At 38.1% G+C, this 15,180-nt stretch overlaps 1 protein-coding gene across 3 annotated transcripts; it reads right to left on the minus strand.

Moving 5' to 3' along the window:
• Window positions 1–2,151: 2,151 nt before the first annotated feature.
• Window positions 2,152–14,701, minus strand: si:ch211-126c2.4. 3 transcript variants are annotated; one of them, XM_017707060.2, is made up of 10 exons: window positions 14,630–14,701; window positions 13,239–13,683; window positions 11,746–13,073; window positions 10,524–10,569; window positions 9,767–9,910; window positions 9,559–9,648; window positions 9,330–9,443; window positions 3,328–3,420; window positions 3,140–3,211; window positions 2,152–2,489 (listed from the first exon to the last, which is right to left on the minus strand). In XM_017707060.2, exons 2-10 carry the CDS (start codon window positions 13,669–13,671, stop codon window positions 2,419–2,421), a joined length of 2,391 nt encoding a protein of 796 aa, XP_017562549.1. In that variant the 5' UTR covers window positions 13,672–13,683; window positions 14,630–14,701; the 3' UTR covers window positions 2,152–2,418. The 3 variants fall into 3 exon arrangements, with proteins under 3 accessions (XP_017562549.1, XP_017562546.1, XP_017562547.1); XM_017707057.2 differs by having other exon boundaries at window positions 11,746–13,683; XM_017707058.1 differs by lacking the exon at window positions 2,152–2,489 and adding an exon at window positions 2,909–2,993 and having other exon boundaries at window positions 11,746–13,683.
• Window positions 14,702–15,180: the final 479 nt, after the last annotated feature.

A 15,180-nucleotide genomic window follows, 5' to 3' on the forward strand; every position in this document is an offset into this window, starting at 1 on the left:
ATACAAGTCTTAAAGCTGCAGAAACAACAACTGTTAAAAAGGTTGGATGGTCATTTAAAAGTAAATTATGTCTGTTCTTGCTACATAAAATTGCACAGATGTCATAAGTCGACTTTAGGGAGAAAAATAAAATACTTTAAAAGTGAAGGCTGTAGGCCCTTTATTATGGCAGAGTGCGAGACTGGCTGTCCAAGAACCAAAAAATGCCACTGCAGACTCTAGTCCTGATGGGCCACAGCAGAGTTCAGTTACACCTCATTAAACATACCTGATTCAAGTCATCAGCCAATTAGCAGATTTAGAAAAGGGATTATGCTCATGTCTGCACAGCTGTGGCTCAGCACGAACCCAATCTGACATGCCTAAATTACCGGCTCTCCAGTAGGACAGGTGATATGGCAGAAATAGAACACTGATCTTTCAACATATTTTCATGAGACACGATATGCATCATAAGCTGGAAGACAGAAAAGGACCAGCAGTACCACATTTAAAAATACTATCAAAACTATGAATATCTTGCTTTTTATTCTATATTTCATATACTGCACTACTATAAATCCAATTAAATAGGACTAGTTATGCTCGCTCTGTTATGAAACATGCAGCTGGTGTTCTTTATGTAGTGACAGTGTCCACAATATGCTTAGAAAGATTTTTGAGGTTTATTGTTGAAAATTGTTAGTTAAAGCAGAGACTACTTTCAATACAAATTAACTTGAGAAGCCTCAAAAAGCAAAAGTTAAAAGTGCATCTTTAATTCAAGTGAAATCAATAAACACATTAAATGAGTATACACACCAGATTAAAACAACAGTGATGACAATTACATTAACATTAAAACCAAACATATTACAATTCAACACAGCAAAAAGCTATATACACATCTGGAGGATTTTAAATATTTTGCAGCATTTAAATATAGGGTCAGTTTCACTGTCCAAGCCTAAATTTAGTCAAAGACTAGGCCTGATCCTTATCTGGAAAATTCATTTGGGAAACTGGCCCCTGACTTCCATTCTCATGTATTTCTTATTTTAACAGTCTAATCACAGGAAATAAAGCAACAACAGATTTTGTAAATATCTCAATTTCTGACAAAGAAAATCTCTTACAGGAACACTTCAGCAACATTCAGCTTGTTTACATGAAACAGTAAAATTTACACTTGCACATTGAAATAAAAAAGCCTAACAAGCAAACTTGGTGCCAAGTACTTGGAATTCTGGATGAAAGCAATTAACAATGCAGTAGAGCAAAAATAATACAGTGTTAATTTAATGTAGTATGTCTGATCAGCTCTGCTTTAATTGCTTGATATAAAACTGGTAATTTCATGTAGTACATGTCATCAGCTCTAGCAAGCACCATATACACTATATTTACAAAAGTATTCACTCACCCATCCAAATCATTGAATTCAGGTGTTCCAATCACTTCCATGGCCACAGGTTTATTAAAACCAAGCACCTATGCATGCAGACTGCTTCTACAAACATTTGTGAAAGAATGGGTCGCTCTCAGGAGCTCAGTGAATTCCAGCATGGTGCCGTGATAGGATGCCACCTGTGCAATCTTGAAACTTCCTTGCTTACTATTCCAAAGTCAACTATCAGATAAGATAGTTATAACAAAGTGAAAGCGAATGGGAACGATAGTAACTCAGCCACAAAGTGGTAGGCCACGTAAAATGATAGAGCAGGGTCAGTGGATGCTGCGGGGCACAGTGCACAGACGTCGCCAACTTTCTAGAGTCAATCACTACAGACCTCTGAACTTCTTGTGGCCTTCAGATTAGCTCAAGAACCGCATACAGAGCTTCATGCAATGAGTTTCCAAGGCTGAGCAACTGCACTCAAGCCTTACATCTCCAAGCGCAACGCAAAGCAGCAAATGCAGTGGTGTAAAGCCACTGGACTCTAGAGCAGTGGAGACATCCTCTTGAGTGATGAATTACACTTCTCCATCTGGCAATCCAATAGATGAATCTGGGTTTGGCAGTTTCCAGGAGAACGGTACTTGTCAGACTGCACTGTGCCAAGTGTAAAGTTTGGTGGAGTGGGGATTATGGTGCAGGGTTGTTTTTTTGTTTGGGCTTGGCCCCTTAGTTCCAGTGAAAGGAACTCTTAATGCTTCAGCAGACCAAGAGATTTTGGACAATTTCATACTCCCAACTTTGTGAGAACAGTTTGGGGACGGCCCCTTCCTGTTCCAACATGACTGCACACCAGTGCACAAAGCAAGGTCCATATGAGATAAATGAGCAAGTTCAGTGTGGAAGAACTTGACTGTCTTGCACGGAGTCCTGGCCTCAACCCGGCAGAACACGTTTGGGATGAATTAGAGCGGAGACTGTGAGCCAGGCCTTCTCGTCTAACAGCAGTGTCTGATCTCACACATGCGCTTCTGGAAGAACAATCAAAAACTCCCAAAAAATACACTCCTAAACCTTGTGGAAAGCCTTCCCTGAAGAGCTGAAGCTGTTAAAACTGCAAAGGAAGGGCAGACATAAATTCTATGGGTTAAGAATGAGCTGTCACTCAAGTTCATATACGTGTGAAGGCAGACGAGCGAATACTTTTGGCAATATAGTGTATATTAAACCCACAAAGCCATGCTTTTGATAAAATGTAATAAAAACTACAGCCAGCAATTTTAATTGGTGTTTAACTGGAGACAACATAAATCTCTATTGATTAGTGGTGGCTTTTACCCTGTCATTCAAAATACAAATAAAATTCACTGTGAAAATACATTTAACTTGCTGACAAGTTAGCTTGGTCAGCCATGCCAGGATCTCTTACAATCACATAACCTTACAACCAGTCCTGAAAGAAAGAAAGAAAGAAAGAAACAAACAAACAAAACAAACAAACAAACGAAAAGCCACACAATATTGAAAAAGGTAATTTAATTATTGTATTTTATTAACAATATGCAATTTCAACAACAAACTGTCTGTAGGCCAATACAGGTTTTTCTTCACTGATGCTCTGTGATAAAGAACAAACATCAGTATTTAGGTCAGAATCAGAACACTGCTTTTGTTTTCAGAATGTAAAACAAAAAGCCATGTAACTTGAATTTAGTCATTACTCAGTACCAAGTAACATGAAGCAAGTTGAGTGTTAAGAAATACCTGCTTGTAGTCTTTTAAACTCCTCTAAACATGCCTCAAACTTTTGTTGAAATGGTAACCAATTTTCACAACCTGAAAGGTTTAAAAAAAGTAAATAAGAGACAAATTCATAACATTTATAATAATGGCTTAATATCATTTTTGATTTACTATTACTATTTACTATTACTAGTGTGACAATTACATACTTGCTGATATTCGCCCAAGTTCTTGAAGAAATTCCCCCAATTCTTGGTGGAACGTGTTTAGCTTTTCTTGAAGTAGTGAACAACTTTCACACTCTAGGGACAGAACAGTAAATAAAAAAATAAAAAAAACAAACAAAATAACTTTACACTGTGGCTCACAACCAGGTATTCAGCTGTTCTGACATTTGTGCTCCAGCGTAAAGAGGGGTGATATCAAAAAATATAGTTATACTTTAAGAGGTTTTCATGAAACGCAATGTCTCCATATTACTTTTTAGACACCTGAGCAGTTACAACTTTCAAAAAATATGAAAAAATAATAAATATATATTTTGCCATGCTGTGTTGCACTAAATCCAGTTAAACATGTCTAATTGTTCAGAAATGAATGACATAATTTACCACCATAACGATATACTGTCATATTACTCAGCCCCACTTCAATGACTCTTCAGCTAAAGACGAAGATTTATATACCAGTGGCTAGAGCCAAAGATGAACTTGATGCACTTAGAATTTAATTTTGAAGAGAGAAGCTGCACAAAAGCTCACTGATGACAAGACTATAAGAGGAAGATGTCAAATACATGTATATAATGTCGTTTGATGTTTAATTTAATGTTGTTTGATTTGATGGTCTGAAATCGTGAAACATAAATACAGAAATAAAGACAGACATCCTTAATGCAGCTGTCTGATCACATGATCTGACTATAAATCCAGTCAGTATACTACTTCGATATACTCATGGAAGCCCTACAAGACCACGGGGTCAAACATTTAATTTACTGTTAATTTACTTGGGATGTGTCACTGAAAAGTCAGACAATATAGTACATTTGACGTCCTCGAAGTTTGGGAGCCCTAAATGGCAACGGGTTATTTACTCAGTTCCTGTGATTAGCTACATGTTTTCTTAGGGTTTCGTAATGTCCATCACAAGATAGCAAATGTTTTCCTGAGATGAAAGTAAACTTTGTTTCTTCAAGATAAGGACAAGATTTGAGATCGCTCATTATCATTATTATTATCATTATTATTATTATCATCATCATCATCATCATCATCATCATCATCATCATTATTATTATTATTATTATTATTATTATTATTATTATTATTATTATTATTATTATTATTATTATCATTATTATTATTATTATTATCATTATCATTATCATATAGCGCGGTGGGTAGCGCTGTTGCCTCACAGCGAGGAGGGCCTGGGTTCGATTCCCCGACTGGGTGACCAGGGTCCTCTCTGTGTGGAGTTTGCATGTTCTCCCCGTGTCTGCATGGGGTTCCTCCCACAAATTGCCCCTAGGTGTGAGTGACTGTCTGTGTCTGTCCGCCCTGCAATGGACTGGCGACCTGTCCAGGGTGTATCCTGCCTTCCGCCCGAAGGCTGCTGGGATAGGCTCCAGCACCACCCCCGCGACCCTGACGGAGAAGCGGCTTGGAAAATGGATGGATATGGATATTATCTCCACACACTACATGGTTTCCAAATACACAGAGATGGTAAGATTTAGGAGCCTGTGTAATGACCTGTGTGTAATATTTCTCTGAATAGCATTGCTGTTGTAGAGGGACACTGGGTTTCAGTAAGGAGCTACACAAATTACACTCATCACACACTACACCCAAGAATTCATGCAACACAAATTTTGAATAAAACTGGCATAAACAAACAGGTTTATGTTAATCCATCAATCTACTGGAAACCGGGAGATGCGTTATAGAAAACTGCAGAATCTGAAATACCACAAACCTATGCCAACAGTCACCCCTAATGAAAAGTGTGCAAAAGGTATGAATGTCATAAATGTGCAGTCTGCTTTCTACAACTTGTATTTTATGATTCAGTTCATATGTCTGAGGGAGCTGAAGTGGTCAATAAAGCTGGCAGTGAATCTGTATAACTGCGAGTGCCACTGAATGAAGTTCTCGCATACTTCTCTGTCACAGGCTTTACACAGGCTTCAATCACAGTCTGCTAGGTTTAGCACTCCCTGAATTAGGCAAGGATTCTTGAGGGCTATTCACTGGACCTACCACTGCGTGAATGGCCACCTCCATAAAAGTGTTTGAAAGGCAGAGTGTTTTTTGTGCCAAAAGTTTCAAATAAAGTAAAATCTACAAGCAAATGTTAGGCATCAAAAAGTGCAACATGTTGCAAATACAAATGACAGTTTAATTAAACATAATTTTTCAAAAGAGACCACCACTCATTCTTATATAAATGTATTATTAATTTTGCCAGTTTTTACTTCCATTTTTTTCCTATTATTTCACAGATATACTCTTGTTCCCAGAATTGTTCTTCTGATTACGTTTTCACTGGGTGCGAGTATTAGAAGTGGATGTTCACCTGTACTCTCCATTGATCTAACTTGGAGTAACCCATCTTCAACACACAGCCGCTCAACATGAATCAGCCCAACATGGCACAAGACGTCATACTGAGTGCTGCCTAGCATTTGAGTGGCTTATTCAGCATTATGAGCAATGTGTCACACATTCCTTTTAATTTAATAAAGCAACACATGTTTAGGTTCCTGTAGCTATGACAGAACTCTTATTTTAGACACAGCAAACAAACTTTCTTTATGAACAAAGCTATAACACCTTTTAGGATTCAATAATTTACTGACCCAACCCCTACCCTTTCATTGGCTCTTGGAACAGAGTTACAAGATATAATAGTTGAAATATTCCCCTATGAAATGGAACAACCCTCAAATAAATAAATAAATAAAATCATTACTTTATTGATAGGCTACTACTCAGTCCTCTGTAGGCAATCCTGCAAGTCTGCAGTAAAAGTAGAGGAGTAGTAAAGTTTAGCAATCTCACAGCTCGTCTTTAGCATAATTTAGGGGCTTGAATGCCTTCAAACCGGGGGATGCGACACATTTATTACCACCCATCCCTAATTCTTCAGTGATATGAAGCTGAAGTCAGCTACTCGCTAGATTTTTGTCCAACTTGGGGACCATGTAGCCCTAACACTTCACCCTACCCCTCTATCTAAACAAAATTTGGGACACTCTACCCCTAGGTATGAACAAACAAAACACAGAAATAAGGATTAAGAGGTAGGGGCAAAGGGTGAAGTGGGATTGAGCCTTGATTAGTTTATGAAGGTCTTAATAATCAGATAAGAGATCAGCTAACTGACAAATCAGTTAAAGAAAGACTGTCTCAGCTGAGCAGAACTGTAGGTTAAAAGAAGCAGGGTTAAGAAACACTGATTTTAAACAGCTGCAAAGCTCACCAAGTTAACCCTTTAGCTGACATTTCTAGGCTAGTTAGTGCAAGCATCTAAAAACCAAAAAGGTGGTACAGCCACAATCAGATTAGGTAAACTTATGTACTTCATATTCCAAAATACATTTTACACTGGTTTGTTTACAGTAATAACAGATTTGAGCCTCTTACCTAAATGAGAGCGAACCATCATGTCAGAGAGATCAGATTTGAGCAATTAAGCTTATAATGAATATAGTCTTTTACCTGCTGTGTAAACGCCTTGGAGTGCATGTGGCTAAGCATTCAGAAAACCTGACACTTCAAATCAGTTGACCAATAGTAAGTGTAGTTGAATACCCACTTCCAAGACCCATGCCTGCAAATATTTTGAAAAGCCTTCAGAAGCAAAAGCAAATACATAAAATTAGTAAAACCAGCTGACAAGAGAAAAAAAAAAAAAAAAAAAAAAAAAGCGCAATGACTGGCAAAATAAGTAATGAAAATGGGTGAAAACCAGTAGTGACTTAATTGAACTATAATTATTGATCAACATTTTGTGGAATTTTGAATTGTATTTAAAACTTTTGGCACAAGATTAACTCCAGTGTTCAGGCATACTGTATACATGACTATAACAGTCAGCACTTTTTATTTCTTCTTCAATTGTAGGTTGCTTTCCGCATGGCGCTTGAAAGGTAGTATTTTGGAGACCATGTAGAGACACACCCTGTTTCCACTGCAGACAAAACTTTTGGAAAACCTCAAGTTTGCTTAGATATGTTTGATACATTTTGCTTGTGGTAACCTGACTAATTCTGCTATAAACCTCGGCTTTTAAAGCAAGTTCTTTTCTTGGCATTTGACACCAAGGCCCAATCCCATTTCTTCTTTTTACCCCTATCCCCGTCACCCTAACCCATTGGAACAGAGTTATTTACTGAGTAGTGGTTGACATCTTGCCCTACGAAATGGGACAGCCCTCAAATTCAAATTCCAAAAAAAAAAAAAAAAAAAAAAAAAAAACCTCCTTTCACAATGACAATGTTTTCTTTGCAAAGCATCTTATCTAGCAAAATAAATATACATATGGTGCATCTTTCTCGGCACTGCAGTAACACTGATGTGGTGGTGTTCTAGTGTGTGTAGCGCTGGTCTGAGTGGATCAGATACAGCTGTGCTGCTGAGTTTTTAAACAGTGTCCACACACTGTCCACTCTAGACACACCTACCTTGTCCGTCCATCTTTTAGATAGTCACAAAAGTCTGTTTGAAAGGCAGAGTGTTTTTGTGCCAAAAGTTTCTAATAAAGTAAAATCTACAAGTAAATGTTAAGCATCTAAATGTGCAACATGTTGCAAATACAAATGACAGTTATAAAAAAAAAAAAAAAGATTACCACTCATTCTTATATAAAATGCATTATTAATTTTGTCAGTTTTTGCTTCCATTTTTTTCTATTATTTCACAGATATATTTTTTTGTTCCCAGAATTGTTCTTCCGATTCTGACTTTTGGTATATTTTCATGGGGTGCGAGTATTAGAAGTGGATGTTCACCTGTACTCTCCATTGATCTAATTGGAGTAACCCATCTTCAACACACAGCCCCTCGACATGAATCAGCCCAACATGACAAGACGTTGTACTGAGTGCTGCCTTGGATGTAGCATGATACTGGCTTATTCAGCATTATGAGCAATGTGTGTCAAATTCCATTTAATTTAATAAAGCAACACGTTTAGGTTCCTGTAGCCATGACAGCTTTTAGATAAAGTCAGAGATGATAGCTCATCTGCTGCTGCACAGTTTGTGTTGGTCCTCCTCTAGTCCTTCATCAGTGGTCACAGAATGCACAGGACACTGTTGGCTGGATATTTTTGGTTAGCAGACTATTCCCAGTCTAGCAGCTACACTGAGGTGTTTAAAAACTCCAGAACTGTAGTGTCTGATCCATTCAGACTAGTGCAACACACACCAACACACCACATCAGTGTTACTGCAGTGCTGAGAATGATCCAGCACCCAAACATTACCTGCTCTGTGAGGGTTCATGGGGGTTCCTGACCATTGAAGAACAGGATGAAAAAAAAGGGGCTAACAGAGTATGCAGAAAAACAGATTAACTACAGTCTGCAATTGTAGAACTACAAAGTGCACCTATATAGTAAGTGGAGCTGACAAAATGGACAATGAGCACAGAAACAAAGAGGTGGTCATGATGTTATGCCAGTGTATAGAACTAACTTGTTATAGGCAACTGCAGTTGGTGAATTTGAATTCATGGTCTTCTATGGCTTCCATGCTGAGAGTGGGGAAATGTAGCAGCAGTGCAGAAATTCTAGGAATAGCAGCTTGCTGATAATGGCCAACATTATCTTCATATCACTATCAACATGTCTTTATGGTGTGCAAACCAAGAAAGTTCCAAGATTTGTCCATGTCACAGCCAACCAATCTTATCTGTAAAGCAACCCACTAATAAAACAGTGAGACGTTTCAGTTTGAGTATTCTTTGTGAAGTGAGAAAAGGAAATCAAATATTGAAGTGAATGACTACATCTAAAGATTTTGACCGTTCCACACTGACAGTTTTACTAAAACTAGATTAAATAAATACATAAAATCCTAATATAAATCACCTTGCTTATAGCATCACAATATATTAAAATCATAACCCTTGTATCATGATGCACATTGTTTTGCCAGGATCTAGCCAAAAACAGGTCTAAAAAAAACAATACAGCCTCTTACCAGTGTTAGGCTTCTTTGGTTTGCTATCTACAGGAACCATAACTGGCTTCTGAGCACCTCTACCTGGCTTCAAACTTGCTGGTGCTTCAGCACAGGAGGGATGGTGCTGCATATCTGGATGAGGAAAATGTGGAAATCTTGCTCAAACATGCCTTAATTCAAAGCACATCATATATGGAGCTCATTAGAGGGAAAAAAACAAAACAAGCAACCAGACAAATAACCATACCAGTTCTTTTCCTTTTTGCCAATGGCAAGGCATCACTGCTTGCATGCTTCTGGGCAAAACCTGGAAGCAGTGAACTCCTTGTCCTTATACCTTTAATTCAGGTTTAATACCGTAAATATACCAAGAGAACATGCTCCACATCATTGATCTACTAAAAGAGGTATATACACCATGTATAATAGTAAAAAAACTAAAACTTTACGCATACCTGGTAAACCAGTTGGTTTGTTAATGGGCTGAGGATGACCACTCTCTGCTGAGCAGACCAGAGCAGCAGGTGCTTTAAAAACCAATCTCCCTCGGCCAGGGGGCTGGAGGCCAGATGGTTTAGCCTGCGTAACGGGCTTTGAAACTGCAGACACAATATAAGAAATATCTAATAATAAAAAAAACATCACACCTGTACAATAGTCTTAAATGTAAAATTAACTATTTTTTGCAGCATTTCATCATATATGGCATTTTATATTTGTCCAGCAGTATGGAGGCGAGCTATACCCCAGTCTGCCCCCTTGTGTGCTGCATTAGAGTTGCATAGCCACAGGTAAGCTATTATACAATCAGCAGATTACAACTAAATTACTTCACAAAAGGGTAGCTTTAGCTGGCTTATTTGAACCATTTCAGCATACACAGGTTGAAAGAACTGAGGAAAGTTCTCCAAAGGTTCATACTATATCAAAACTGGTCTCCTACTTCAGTTTCTTTAATTACATCATCCAGAAAAACTCACTAAGGTAACACCATGTTCATTTTCACCCTATATGAAGATGCCCACAGCTAAGTTGCTTTCACAGTAAGATCATGTAATTCTCAGCAGTACTAAATGAGCTTTCCAGTATCGCATTGAATGAATGGGGAAGAATAATAATAGCACAGTCTGATGCAAATCCTCATAGCATAAGGCGGAATACAGAGAGCAAGCCTCCTTGATGAAGGGAGAATCAAAGACTGAAATCCCTCACCTGTAGTCAAAGTACATCCACTGCTTGAGGTAGTAGCCACAGATGTCTAGGAAGAAAAAAAAAAAAAAAAGAAAGCTTAATAAAAAATAAATAAAAACAGTGCACACATTGGGTACTGTGCAAATTAGGCATGTGTAATCAGAGCAGGATTAAAATTAGCAGATTTTCGCTCCAACTATGCAATCACCATTGGCCGATTTAGCATTTTTATCTCAGCCAATTTTATAATGTAAATAGCATATGGCTGCTGCTACATCTATACCAAAATGTCACAGCAAAATTATGCATGACACATTGTGCTAAATAACCAACTGCCTTTTATTTTTGCTGTAGTATTTTATTTGATTCTTGTTATGTAAAAATGGCAGGTTGGCCCATTGAAGAGCAAATATTTTGTATGTTATATAAATAACAACTTTGGGCATTAAAACGTACCTGTTTCTTCATTTCAATAATAGGAAGAAAAAAAAAAAAGCCATAAAACTGTGAATCCCAAGGGCAAATGTCTTAGGCCAAATGTAAAAAGTTATTTATCCAGGGAGTATGCATTTATTTATTTGTAAAGGCAGTAACAGAATAAATACAAGCTAATAAACAATATCTGAAAACACACTTCATGCAGAGAAAAATAGTTTTAAATAATTTATGATTACCCAAATGTATTTGCAAGCTACATAACTAACTTTACAGGGTTAATATGCAGAGGCCATTTCCAAAAAACACCGTTGCTTTAAGCACATTTTAACGTTTAGTGAATGTTCATAGTGTACAATGTTAGTGGCTTTAGTTTGAACACCCACCGGTTGTTTTGATGATTTTCTAAGTGAAAATAAGTTAACATAACCTCTTCAGAGAACAAACTTATGACATATTTTCTATCAAATTTAGCACACAATTTCTAGTTATTTGCAGAGTTTAACATAGGGGAAAAAAATTACATATAAAATTCTCTACCAAAATGTTATATTCAGCAAACAGTAACTGTACATTAAATGTGCAGAAGCGTATTCTCTGTAGAAGTTGTTAACATATTTTTACTCAAATAAATAAAGGAAAAATTAGGAAACGAATAAAATAAATAAATAAATTAAAAAAAACAAGCAGGGGTGCCCAAAATGTTGCATACAAATGAGAATATTTAAACAATTATACAAAAAATACATACAAAAAATAAACATTCCATGCAAATGTATTTAATGAAATGAAAAGAAGTGTTTCCTACCCTCACAGTGCCTGCCGTTAACATGTTCTTAGCAGGTGCAACGTTTTTTCCTTTACTTAGCTGGACTGTCCTCTTCATGCTGCGCAGAGCAGATGAGGATGCCTCTGGCTGATCTGGCACTTGTGTTGTTGACACAGTGTTTGGTTTAGCAACCATTGATGTTGCCTGTGAGGTGGGTGGCCTTGGAAGGATCTGAGTCTTGGGAATATTGGATTTACAAGATGGCTGAGGAATTTTCCTTCTGACTGCAAGTTTAGAGGGAGGTTTGTTTGCAACAGCTGATTCAGAGGTAGAGGAATTTGAGGTGCATTTTGTTGAAACCTTCATCTGACTACAAGTCTCAGACTTGCAGACAGGGTTGCTGTCTGATGGATCTGATCCATCATGTTCACTAATACCAACCAGATCATCTTTTGATTGTGCATCAATACTATTGATCACAGAAAGTCTTTTTTGCACATCCATGAGCTTTGCACATCCCAGTCTGTCAAAGCCTCTGCCCAGAACGATAGGAGTGGATGTAACAAGAGCACGTGATTGCATCTCAAGTGTATCATCCAAGGAAAACATGCTACTATGGCTGACATCTAGATTGAGACAAAACTCCTGTTCAGAAACTCCATTTCTCCTCCTGAATAATTCCTGATGCTCCTCTGCTTTAATTTCAGCATCAGGAATGTCCAGAGTTCTGTTGGAGCAAACTACCATTTTAGAACTCTGCATGACAGGCACTGAGCTGATGGGTCCAGATGGAGGAGCATCATCTACAGCTGCACCACCACCAGCCTCGGACTGTGCTGGTAACTGTGAGTCAGGGGGCTTCGTCATATTCATTGTGGTATTCACATCTGCATTCTTGAAGTTGGTAGGAGGCTCTGCAGATGTTAGATCAGTGGTTGCATTATGTTTAACAAAGGTCCCGTCAGCTGGCTTCGGATTAGCAGCACTTGGCTCACCAGCTTCAGCAGAGACATTAACAGATGCACTGCCATTTTGCTCTCCATCAACAGTTAAGTCACCACTGGCCTCCTCTGGAATCTTTGTAAAAGTGCCATGCTTCTCACAGTCCTCACCAAAAGCAGGTCCTTCATTTCTTGGCTCTTGTTTTGGAACATCTGACAGAGACTGACTAAGATCTACAGTACGATAAAGCTTCTCATTTAACTGCTCAGTGGTAGTGTTTGAGGCAAAATTTTCAACTGTTGAGTTTAAATGTTTTTCATGCACAGTTTCCAGACTGGCATTATTGACACCAACAGAAGGACCAAGTCCAGGAGCAGATGTTTCTTTCAGTTCCTGGGTCTTCTCAAAAGTAATGTTGTTCGACTCTGCCCTTACAGAAAGAGATATAGTGGAATTCAATGTAGAAGACTTGTCTTTAAGGTCTACAGTCATGTCAAAAGTGCTGTTCTTTGATTCTAGCTTCAGGTCACCTTTTCCTAAGCAACTAGTAGATTCTGGTAAATGTGAACCAATGCATGCATCATGCATACCTCCCTTCGGACTGGTTTCGGTGTTGTTAGTAACCTCTTTCTGGTCATTCTGTGGAGATGTAACGGACATGCTCAAGTCTATTGAATGGCCATTCTCGACCGGTGCACTAAGCCAGCTGCTGTATGCTGCCTTGGTCTGACTACTTAATCCTGAAATGACCGCAGCTTGACTTTTTGTAAGTGTTCTTAACTGTGAGCGATCAGGGTGATCGACATTGTTTCCTGGCCCATCTGAAATGAAAGATGGTTCTACAGTTTCATCAAAAATTCCAGATATGTACGGTAAAGTTTCATCACTGATTTTACAAAATGAGGAGCTGGAACACAGGTCTGGTAATGCAAGAGCCTGGCTGGTAGGCAGGTGTTTCTGGAAGATGGGCACTCCAAGTCGAGTGCTAGCATCCTCACATCTCTCCCTGTGAAAACTCTCCATTTTATCAGAAAGCTGAGGACACAGAGAGGAAAAACAAATCACAAACGGCCAAGTGTACCTGTGACATTACATACCCAAAAGAACTAGCATTCAAAAGTTTGGGACGACGCATTTATTTTATTCAATGTCAATACTACAAATAATGTCAGACGGACACCGACAGGTAATTAAATTACGTATAATTCAGTATTTCAATTTTTTTTTGGAACATCCAAAAGTTTTGAAATCCCAAATAATATATTTTAATCCTTCATTTACAGTAAGTTATTGGTTGTTACCTGCTTCACGATTTGATCACCCTGCTACTTTATTCTCTATGATGATTAACAGCTTTCATAACATCTACAGCTCATAATTAGGGACACATCTAAAATATTTTTACTTTATCCCCACAGCTCCCTTCCTCTGCAACATTTTTTAAATGGGATCCTAAACTTTTGAATAACAAATGCATAAACTTACATTTTGAAAACACCTTCGTGTAATGCCCACAAATCAACAAAACACGGTTTTATTAGGTTAACCTAAATCACAAGCCTCTGGGGGGGGGTCCCGTAGTTTATATAGCAGCTAATTCCTTACGGTAAAATATAGATATGAAATTTACAAAATAACAAATCTAGCAGAAATTGACGGTTGATTACGTTTAAGTTAAAAACTGTCCTACACTTGTAACACTACATATTGTAAACAACTTACCACGATCGCAACTCTCTCACTCCTGCTTGTATCTTACCGTGAATAAATATTACATTTCTACATTACCACATTTAAGATGTAGTTTTAGCTAGCGACAAGCTAACACAGAACTAAGCCAGCTAACCAGTAGCTAACAAAACATCACGTAACATTAACGGCAGACTTAAGTTACTGTGGTATGGCCAGTTTGTGCCTAACGATATATTAATTCTGTAACTAAAAACTTTTAACATACCATATGGCACATAGAACAACTTACCAATTTACTGGACACAGCAGCCTGCCAGCTACCTTGCTAACCTAGCCAGCTAACTAACTATATAAATATGCCAGAGACAGTTCAGGGCGAGGCGTCAGCGCAGATTTAAAAGTTGCAGCGCGGTCTCTGATTGGACCACAGCACACAGACGAAACCACACGCGTCTGCAGTGACGCTCACAGACGAGCGGAAGCCACGAGCTCAATAAACCACTCCCCTAAAAAAGTCACTCATCCAAAAAGGAGAGAAGTAAAACACCATAGCACAAATACATACACTCATACATACACACAAACACACAACACAAACACACAACACAAACACACAACACAAACACACAACACACACACATACACCAACACACAACACACAACACACAACACACACATACATACACTCATACAAAAACACAAATACATACACTCATACATACACACAAACACACACACACACACACCACACACACACACACACACACACACACAACACAAACACACACACACATACATACACTCATACAAACACACATACACACAAACACATACACTCAT

Source organism: Pygocentrus nattereri, chromosome 8 (genome assembly GCF_015220715.1).
Source record: "Pygocentrus nattereri isolate fPygNat1 chromosome 8, fPygNat1.pri, whole genome shotgun sequence".
NCBI classification, from domain to species: Eukaryota; Metazoa; Chordata; class Actinopteri; order Characiformes; family Serrasalmidae; genus Pygocentrus; species Pygocentrus nattereri.